General features: G+C 38.7%; 1 protein-coding gene across 1 annotated transcript in view; it reads right to left on the reverse strand.

Moving 5' to 3' along the window:
- SPDYA (speedy/RINGO cell cycle regulator family member A) overlaps positions 1 to 11,191 on the reverse strand; it is a 23,953-nt gene extending 12,762 nt beyond the window's left edge. The window contains exons 1-4 of the mRNA XM_019527387.1: positions 10,581 to 11,191; positions 9,252 to 9,310; positions 8,879 to 8,964; positions 1,626 to 1,797 (exon numbers count right to left, since the gene is read on the reverse strand). Of these exons, the coding sequence (XP_019382932.1) occupies positions 1,626 to 1,797; positions 8,879 to 8,964; positions 9,252 to 9,310; positions 10,581 to 10,809 (546 nt within the window). The 5' untranslated portion in view covers positions 10,810 to 11,191. The remainder of the gene's footprint in view (positions 1 to 1,625; positions 1,798 to 8,878; positions 8,965 to 9,251; positions 9,311 to 10,580) is intronic.

The raw sequence follows: 11,191 nt of genomic DNA on the forward strand, positions 1-11,191 counted from the left end.
CCCCCCCCCCCGCCATCTGCCCCCAAAGCACTTACTGTCAGTAACCCCAAGATGCTGAGGCTGCTGCCACCACTACAGCTGCTGCTGCATTTCTGAGCTGGGGGTGGAGCTATCCTGTGCTCCATGCCCAGGTCAGAAAGGGCCAGAGCAATAACTGAGTGCTAGGTGGAAGTGTGGGTGGCGACTGCTATGCCTCCGATCATATGTCAGGGCCAGAGTTGATGCCAAAGCAGGTGCCAGCCCGCCTCCTTTGCCTTGTACTAGATTCCAAGACAAGTGGCTTTTTCCCACATGCTGAATGGGGGGAAGTCTCATCTTGGATTTGAGTAAATATGGTATAAAATATAAAAGAATGAGGACATGGGATATTTTTCTCTTTACGGTTAAACTCAGGTTTTAAAAAATGGGATGAAATAATGCAAAAGCAACTGGGGGAGGGGTTGTCAAGTTAACACTTTTACTCAAAGTAAAAAACAAAAAGGCATTGAAATAAAAGGCAGAATTTTAGTTTTATGGATCCATGGAATTTTTTGCTATTCACTTCACTTGGATTTCACTCAATGTAAAAGTTTTATATAGGAGTTGAGGTAGACAAGGTTCTTTGGGTAAATCTGATATTTTTTATTAAACCAGCTCAAATAGTTGGAAAAATTCTAGTTGAGAATTTTTCCAACTACAGTAAGATCTCCATTATCCGGCATGAGTGGGGAATGCCAGATGCCGGTATTGTAAAAATGCCAGTCATCTAAAAATACCGGAGCCAGAGCAGAGGGCTTGCACACGGCGATGTGGAGTGGTGGATGGCACTGGCACGGGAAGATTGCATGAGACTTGCACACAGCGGTGGTGCGGGGTGGTAGATGGCATGGCAGCAGCATAGGGTGGTTACACGCAGCAGTGGCAGTGCGGAGTAGTGGATGGTGGCAGCACAGTGGCGTGGTGCCGGTTAATAGGTTTGTTTTGGTATGCTGGCTAGTAGAATGCCAGAAAACAGGGATTTTACTGTATTTGAGTTGGTCTAATAAAAGATATCACATTTACCCAAAGAGCCTTGTCTGCCTGTGTCCTTAGACTAACACATCTATAATCTATACCTATATAGGAGTTGATGATTTTTCTAAGTAACTGGAAAAACAAAACATTTCTAAACAGAATGATGTAAAATGGCCAATTAAAGACTGTGTTCAAAAGAAACTTGTGAAACAAGTTTGGGAGTAGTAGCATAATGTAAAATACCCCAGTTACAAGGTGGGCTAACTGAACAATTTTTTTTTAAAGTTTGGATATAGACGTGAAAGAAGATTTCAGGATTTTTGCTTAAAAACAGTGTCCATAAGAAAACATAATAAATGCAAAAGAAAATTCCGGTAAGTTAAGAACAGAATAGACAAATCCTTACGTTTCAGCTGCATGTATCCCTTTTTTGATGGTCATCAAGAAATTTCTATGGCAGAAAATGTTATATACATACAATAATATATATTTTTCCTGTCATGGAAACTGTATTTTTCTTTCATAGAAATACACACACATGCATATATATAAAATACAATATAGGACTACATTCCCAGTTGATATAAATTGTGTCACAGTCCCCAAATCTAGTATACTGAAGGCCTCCTTACCTCTTCACAGCAACGTCTGCTTACAATAGCCCTGTAGTCAATTCTATTCCAGAGTTGGTCTCTTAACTTTAAGAAATCAGGAAAGAGCTTTCTCCAAGTTTTTCCTAAAGCCCATGGAAAAATTTCATACTTAGACTCTTCATCATCTTCCTCAACAGTATTAGCCAGATACCTACACAAATATGAATATTAAGAATCTTGAAATTTCAGTCATCATATTTGTATGACTTCAGCTATGTACCTTTAAACCTGTCACACATTTCCTTGCTTCCATTAATCTGTGGACATTTTCTACCAAAATTACCTTTCTGCTAGGATGAATTACCTAGTTTTGATTTTTGAAATAGCCTTTTTTATCTCTGAGGCAAAGATCTCTGTCCAGATGAGCACAGACATGTGGTATGTGGTGCCACAGATCTGTCTGCAGTGCTACACACCACACATGCAGCTGTTCCCCATGCTGCTACCTTGTAGCACGGGGGTGGTTGACCCCAGGAAATCCTAGGGTCGAAAAAGCCCATGCCGAAAAAAAGGGCTGTGCACATGGTGGCAGTGCGCACAGCTCAAAACTGGAGCCGGGGCTGGCTGGAGCCTTGCTCCAGAATCTGACCAGGCTCCAAGTGACTGGATTGCCACTGCTGCAGCCCCAGGAGGACCTCAGGACCCTAAATGAGGCTTCTGGGGCCAGCACGGTGCTCACCCCAGGCTCCCCTACCCCACCTGGGGTAGCTTGCCGCATGCCAGAGCACTCATGGCACAGGCATTCCCTGGGGACAAGTAGCAACACAAGGTGCAATGACACAAAAAATCATGGACTAAATATAGACATTGGATTTATGGCACATTATAACTTGCCGGCCATCCGATAACCACAGGTAACCTCTACATTTAACTAGCTACATTCTGGTACCAAGTCAACATTCCCCTCTTCTACTCCCACACGTACTGGTCTCACACCTATTGTTTCCTATTCCCTCTGATCCTCACTGCCACATATGTGCATTTTCACAGACATGAATTTTGCATATTGGCTTCTATTCCACCATGGAGAACGCATAACACTAGCACACTCTCCCTATGCCTGAAGAAGGGTGTTTGTGGCCAAAAGCTTGCAAATAACAATTTTCCTCCCTATTTAGTTGGTCTAATAAAAGATATCACATTTACCCAAAGAACCTTGTTTGCCTATGTCCTTAGACCAACACAGCTACAACCAGCAGCCACAGAATTTAAGATGCATGCAATAGTAAATTCATAACAAATTGGATATAAACTTGTTTGCAAGTAGTTTTAGTAATCTGTACACACAAACTACATGAAAGCCATTATTAATATCACAAAGTCTAATACTTAAAAGTTACAAAGTGCCTGAACTGAGGTTAACAGAGCCATAATTCACTCCCCTTGTATGCATACATTATGTTACAGTATTTATTCTATGAGCACAAATTATTTTTCCAGAGAATTCCTGCCTCTGAGAGCCAGAGTGGCTCATCACTGTTTATCTTAATTTTCTTCTCATTGATCAGTGATTGATCTTCCCTTATTTACTGCAAAGTATTTCAATTCTGCTTTGAAGACAGAATTTTAAATTTCCTTGTGGGTTTTTTCCATGGAGCTTCTTACTGCTCATCCAAATGCTTCACAAATACAAAGTTCATAAAGCCTGTGTCAGTTGAATGCATGATGAAGGCATAGAAAGATTAAGGTAAAAAGTACCAACTACTCTTGTATGCCCAATTTGAGATACCTAGGAACTTCTTTTTCAGAGTAGTTAGTATTATATAGCACTTTGTACATTAAGTACAGTATCCATTGACTTCCTCTGCACTTATGAGTGCTCTGTCCTTCTGCAAAGCAGTCTCTGTGGTCTCCAGGGACTGAGAAACACAATTCATGAATATCATACACAAAATCTGACAGAAGCAGCAATCGAATTCATCTTTTCAGAACAGCAATCAACTGTTAAACATTAAGACTTTTCTTCTCTTCCTGCAATCCCTTGCTTCACTCACTATACACCTTCTACCTCTTGCAACAAAAAGGCAGGTGTGCTGTAGTCTCTTCTACATTGGTTTGTCCCCAGAGCATGCACATCTGGTGCAACAAATTAGGTAAAGATCCTGGGGAAAAATAACATGGGATTGCGCATTTAGAGACTGTATCAGTACTTGCACAACATAGGAGGCCAATCTAAGGCTCCAAAGGTAGTATTAATTCTAACATTTATGGATCTCTGTTTGAATTTGAAGCCCTAATATTGTTATTTAAGGTACATTTGTGTATATAAGTTCCTAGGTTTTTAAAAAAGCAAACTGAAAATATAAATTCCATCATGTGATATCATATTGATACCCATATGGTTCATCAGCTGACTTAGGTCCAGCCCACAGAATTGTGTTGCTTGAGCTTGAAAGGGACATAGTTCACTAAGACTTTTTGTCACTGCTGCATTTTGTATTTTTGTGCCTAAAAATTATATTTGTGTACACCTAGGTGGAACTAAAAAAGGAAGTTATGCATTCCAGGTCTCCATATGTATTCTCTGGATAGGTGAGGGATTGCAAACACTCTGAAGAATGCAATCAAAAATCAAAAGGATCTTGATAAACTGGAGAACTAGCCACTAGATAACAGAGTGAAAGTCAACAAAGATAAATGCAAGATTCTACACCTAGGAAAGAAAAATCAAATGCATAAATACAGAGTGGGTGGTGATTGGTAAGGCAGTAACATTGCTAAGAAGAATCTGGAATTGCTGGTGGATCACAAACTCACCATAAGCCAGCAATCTGATGTGGTCAGCTAAAAAAAGGAAACTCAGTTTGGGTCTGCATGAGACATAAGATATAGGAGGTGATAATACCACTCTACTCAGTGCTGATTAGGCCTTAGTTAGAGTAGTGTGTGCAGTTCTGGGTTCTGTAACTTAAAAACAATGTGAAAAAACTGGAGAGGAACCAGAGTTAATCAAAAAGACAATAAAGGGATAAATGCTAGCCCTACAAGGAAAGGGTGAGAGAACTAAGAACATTTAATTTGGTAAAAAGGAGATTAAGGGGAACAAATATTTGAAAAGCTACTTAGAAGAGGGAACATAAATTGTCTCTTGCCACAGAGGGCAGGCTGTGAAACAATGGACTTCAACTGTAGCAAAGAGGATTTAGCCTAAATCTCTAAATAAATAAATACACCCTTCCTTACTGTCAGAGCAAGAGGGCAGTAGAGCAAGCTGCCAAGGGAAGTTGTGGCATCTTTCTCTTTCAAAGTTTTCAAGAAGTATAGGAATAGCATATCATGCATTGTGTAGTGGGTTGAACTAGATGACCCTTGAGGTCCCTGTGATTCTAAACCTTGAATGGTGACCCTTGAGCATATTTTGGTTGACATTCACAGCATCCAGCATGCTATTCAAGGGGATGCATAGTATAGCCAATAGGAGTATGGAAGAGGTGAGCTTGTCTGGGTTCCTGTCCTCTCATGGAATTAGGCAACATTTATACAGACCCTGCAGCTCAGATCAGTGTTGCTTATAGGTTGGGATTCAGTGATATAAGCCCCTATATAGGCACAGGCACATACATTTACTCATCACTGAAGTGGGCATAAGCCTAAATTCTCTCATTTTCTCAACAGTTTACATGCCACCAGCACTTAAAGCAAGGCAATCTCAACACTCAGCTCTCCTTTTTCTGACTGAGGATTGTTGAAAGCATTTTAATAGCTTTTCTGTGGTTGCATTTTACTCATTTTGCACAACTGTCATGTATTTAGCCCTTGTTGTCATGCTGCACACCCTTTAGAGAATCTCTCATCCTAGTTTAACATGTAAAAGGGATAGGCGGTCATATACTGTTATATATTAGATATATAGAAATTCATATTTTCAAAGGAAAACTGTGCAGTGTAAATGATTGAGAAGTGGGACACATTTTCATTGCATTACTCATAGTAGCTACTGAAATTCTCTATCCTTTTTTGTTTCAATAATACCCAAAATTTCTCTGATCTGCTCAGTCTCTCTCAAAATGCTAGAACACATTTTCAGATGATTCCCACACACTGCTAGCTTTGGGCATATGTGCAACTATCCTGGGCTGACTGATTCCACAGCATTATCACTGTGTAGGATAATGGTTTACCCTTGAACAGAATCTGAGGATCAATTCCTCCTCCACTTCTCCACATTTTCATTGGACACTGGTTAATTAGTGCATTGTTAGTGACTAATGTAATTGCACAAATACTCTGAAAAAGGCCATCCAACACAGAGCACAGGGGCAAGAAAGTACCTTACTTCTTCACACATTAAAATTTCTACTGTATAAGGTAGAAAAAAATCGGCCAAAGTTTTTAGCTAAACACATCCTTTTGTTGAGTCGTGCATCCTACAAAGAATGCCTCCCGTAGTTTACCAAGCTCAATTTACCTTTAGAAAAACTCTATCTATACCACGCTCAGAGAATCAAACCTGAAACTACGATGACACACAACTAAACTAACAGGAGCAATACAAAATAGTTGGGGTTGGGTTCTGCTTTGAGCAGGGGGCTGGCGTAGATGACCTGAGGTTCCTTCCAACCCTAATATTCTGATTCTATAAAAATGCTACAAATGTCATATATAGAGCAATTGAAAGGCTGAGGTCAAAGGAATCAATGAGATTGTGAAGAAAATTGTAGTCAATAGGAATAACATACAGGTTGGCTTGATAGATGCTTTCAGATTCTGCCTAGAAAAACTGGTCAACCGTGCACTAATGTAGTTAAGCATACAGGTAACTCCAAAATGACATGTTTATCCTATGCATATTTACGTGTGTCTGAATCAGAATAATGAATGGTACAAGCATGCTCTGTAGCTAAGTGTGCTGGAACATAACTATGCATTATCTAGTTTAACACCTAGAAAGCACATCTCTGTATATGCATGTCTGAATCACAAGTGCGTAACTATTTAGATGGGTCAATAATGAATTGCTTGGATTGTAAAAGACAAAATCTTACTAAAATGCAACTTAAGTGCATAAATACCTTTTGAATCAGGCCCTGGGTAACTGATAGCAATAGTGCATTGCCATGCTCTGTGTAGACTAGTGTTAAGAGGGATGAGAGGTAAGCTTTGCTAGTGTGTTATAAGCCTATTTGCTGACAGCAAAGGGATGGTAAGATTCAGGAATCTTAAGTTTTCTTTCATTGTGTAGAAGAGGCTGTGCTCTAACTGGCATAGACTTGTACCCATGTTCCAAAAATCTCTCTTATGTTCCCCCTCTACTGTGCAAGTCTAAATTTCTTCCCTGGGCTCCTCATTCTAGTGCAACCCATGAGCACCAGGAATAGTCATTACAGGGAAAGTCCTTCTGAGTTTCACTAGCACGGGCATGGAACACATAGAGTCACTGTAGGGATGGCTCATACATGGTTCAGTCGCACATGGGAGTTGTCAGAGGACATAACATGCTCATTTGCTTTGTGGGCATGGTATACATGCAGATCCGTCACATGTAAGATCTACGAAAGTAGGGAGTCTTTCTGTGGAAAATATGCATCTGCAATTCAGTTACCATTAGAAACCATGAGAGGCCTAAGCATGCCGAGTAAGCGTGGAATCAATGGAGATTTCAGCTGCTAAAATCTACATACTCTCTTTTTAACATATGCAAACTGCATTTTTTCAGAGATTTATAACTTGACCAAATTATGGCAGATTTGAGGAGGGTAGCAAGAATACACACCTTTCACACATTCATCTGCCAAAAGCATGTCCATGCTCCAACATAGAAAGGCATTAGCACCATCAAATGAAAACATGTCAAGAATTTTTTTAGTTTGGGGAAACAATGCATCTTTCCTGAACTTCATTCTCAGAAATAATAAACCACAGTGGTGGAAAAGTTTCAAACAAATTCTGCCTGATACACACATCTACTGATGTGCGAAGCTTCGGTCCCTGATTCAATTCGGCAGAGATCAGACCCAATTTGGTGGCCAAATCTCTGAATCCAAATTGAATCAGGAGATCCTTTAATCTCTCTGAATCAAATTGGAACTCTCCGAATCAATTTGGAGAGATTTGGCAATTTGGACATAGACACAACTTTAAATGTTTTTTCTACATACCTTTAGGTACCAGGCAGCTCTTGAATGCTGCAATGCTGGGGCAGATGGAACATCCCACAGAAGTGTGGGGAGTTCCCCAGCGTGCTTGGCAGCAGACCCGGAAGAGGACCAGAAGCACTTCTGGTCCACTTCCGGGTCTGCTGGGGAGTGCTCAGGGGGTCCCCCTGTGCCCCACCCCAGCTCAGTGACTGGTGCCTCCTGGGTCTGGGGGGGCACCCAGGGTCCCCCTGTGGCCAATCGCTGAGCCAGAGGGCCCCCTCACACGCTCTCCAGTGGACCTGGAAGTGGACTGGAAATAATTTAAGTTCACCACCGAGCAAGTGGAAGGCCCCCCGGCGCTCCTGTGGGTTACTCCATCCCCCTACCATCACAGCATTCACAAGCCATGCTGCTACCTCAAGGTATGTAGAAAAAACATTTAAAGCTGTCTCTGTGTCCGAATCGCTGATTCTCCAAATCAGCATTGAAACTTCAGATTTGGATTTGGCCGAATCGAATCAGGGACAATGATCCAAATCAACTAATTGAATCACTGTCCCTGATTTGAGCCGAATCCAAATCTGAATCAAATAGGGCCCACTCTGCATGCCCCTAACATCTAAATATTAGGCAGGCAAGGTTCTTTGGGTAGATGTGATATCTTTTATTAGACCAATTAAATAGAAAAAAATTATTTGCAAGCTTAACACAAGCTTTTGTGCCTGAAAGCTTGCAAAAAACTTTTTTCCATCTATTTAGTTGGTCTAATAAAAGATATCACATCTACCCATGGAACCTTCCCTGCCTATGTCCTTAGACCAACATGACTACTACCAACAGTCCAAATATTAAACATTTGACAAATTTACAAGCAACCAAAAACAGGATCCGAAAGTGTCAGTCAGTTTTTAGTAGTAGGCATTCTTATTAACTTCACCTATATTATTTTCAATGCTTCTTTAGTAAGGTTGCCAATAAGAGTACTGAATATATAATGGGGGCAAAGAAGAGGTTTGCAGTATGAAACCCCCATTAGAAACCACATTAGGAATTTTAATTTGAAAATCAGTATTATCAGCTGCATAAACACAGGAATAAACCAATACAAAGATGCATAATATTAATAACACAACCAGGTATCTGAAGAATACTTACAGAGCAACAAAGAAATTAAGTCTGGTGTGCTCATTTATATTGAAGTTAGCCCTCTTGAAATAAACAAAGGTCATTGCCAAAAGATACTGTTAGAAAAGGTAAAAAAAAATAGAATATTAACATTCTTTGTTTTCAGTATAATATTGCTTAATATATTTTAATTGGTGCATCAAAACAAGACTGTATTTTGTGCATTCCTCCCCAACCAGTAGTTTGTAAATTATGCTGTCCAGAAGCTTCAGTGGAGAAAATGAGAGTACATTATAGAGTGCAGACTATGGTCTATGTTCATGCTATATTATCAAGTGATTAGGGGTAAGACACTCGTTCTAGAAGTAGCCTTTTAACCATGACACCTAGACACCAAATTTACCTTATCTGCAATTTTACAGCAGCAATCCATCCATAAGAAGTCTTGAATTAGATCATCATCTGCAACAAAAGATAGTTGTGAATTTCAGTTGATAAAATTAACTATTTTTCTAAAGAGACATTTTTTTACAGACACATATAGAAAAGTTTTTAGGGTTTTTTTGTTTTTCTCTTTTTTTTTAATCAAGCCTAATAAAGGAAATTTTCTTGATTTGAATAAAATGAAAAAGGAGATGATGACAGGAGAAAGGGGTTAGCAGTGGAGAAAGTCCCAATAATAGGAGAGAAATCATAACACATGCAAAGCAGAAAACACAAAGAACTCCATTCATAGTTAACGTGAGTTACTAGAGGGCTGCTGAACACCATTGCATGATATTCTCCCCTCTTCATTTATTTAATTTACTGCACCTACGTGGTTGTATTTAATTTAAATTAACGCGGCACCTGTATTTCTGACTAACCATACAGGCATGAGAATTCTTGCATTTTGATTGTCTGGAAGCCTTTATTAGGCTGTAAGTATTAAGGTATTTGCATAATTAAGGGTATAGCTCCCGATAATTATCCTATGATGATGAAGACTGACTATATTTGGGTACTGTAAATTCTCTGTTTTAATTGATTTCTGTACTCAGAATTTTTAGGAACAAAAAGAGCCTCCTGCTATTTTTCTGTCCCTTTATTTGGAGCACAAAAACTATAAAAATGTATACAACAGAAATGAAAACTCTAGTAGCTCCTAAACTCTTTTGCATGTTTTCTCTTCATTGGTTTCCCTTCCTGAATGATCATTTCCACAATAATGTATTTTCTTCCATTGTTGAGAAATTCAGCCTCTTTCAAATCTATTTTGAAATGTAATGCAATATAAATATATACTTTATATACAAAAAGAGCATTGGTAATCTATAGGGCCTGATAGTGATGAAAGAGGAAAGGAGGAGAGAAAGGGAATGATGACAGCAGAAGGAAAAAGTAATTTGCTTATGTTTTTAAAATCAAATATGTATCTTTCAGTATTTTTGTAACACTTTTTATATTTTGTTTTAATTTAAAAGGTACATATTTGAACGTTGAAGTATAACAACAGGTTCTAACAGAGAACTGGAAGCTTTTAAACTAATTGAGAAATATCTTTCCATCATTTCAATTTAGTGGTGTGAGTTCTCTGGCCTTAGAGTTTCTTCAAAACAAGTTATGCTTGCTAGTATATACAGAAGAAGACACTCAAATTACTATTGCATTTAAAAAGCCAAAGCTGCTTATATAGCATATCTGAAATCTCAATTTGCATAATTTTACTTAAAATATATAATCGTTAGCTTACCAAACAGTTTAAAGAAAGCAGTCATCTCCTGACGCTGAATTACTAAACATGGACCTTTTGGACGTTTACATTTATTACCATGCACATGGTTTTCACAGCTTTCTTGACTGTCTTTAAAAATAGGACGTTTTAGACATACAGGGTTTTTTTGTTGATGTGACCTGGATGCACTTGATTTTATATAAACAGTGACAGTGGGAGGTGTCTGACAAATTAGATTTTGTCTCATTTTGGATAATCAGGTCCCTGTTAAAATAAAAAAGTAAAATATTAACTATATAGATAATATAGCATGAATCTTTTTTCTATAGTCACATTGGTATAATGAGAAACCATACATATAATTAAAAAGTGTATACATAGTTATACTGCAAACTCTGTCTTTGTAACTGTTTTATTTGCTACAGATATTTTCAGATATGTCTTATATGCAAGTTCTTATACAAAATAGGAAATTGTACCAAGATAGTTTTCCATGCTACAAAAGCACTGTCATGTGAGCAGTCCTATTTAACTTAACATGGAAATTCAAAAGTATAAAGTTACCCATGTATATCTGTGGCATGACTGGGGCCACAGTAGTATTTCTCAGATGAGCAGTATAGTATATA

Source organism: Gavialis gangeticus, unplaced genomic scaffold (genome assembly GCF_001723915.1).
Source record: "Gavialis gangeticus isolate Ggan-Ray unplaced genomic scaffold, GavGan_comp1, whole genome shotgun sequence".
Lineage (NCBI taxonomy): Eukaryota > Metazoa > Chordata > Crocodylia > Gavialidae > Gavialis > Gavialis gangeticus.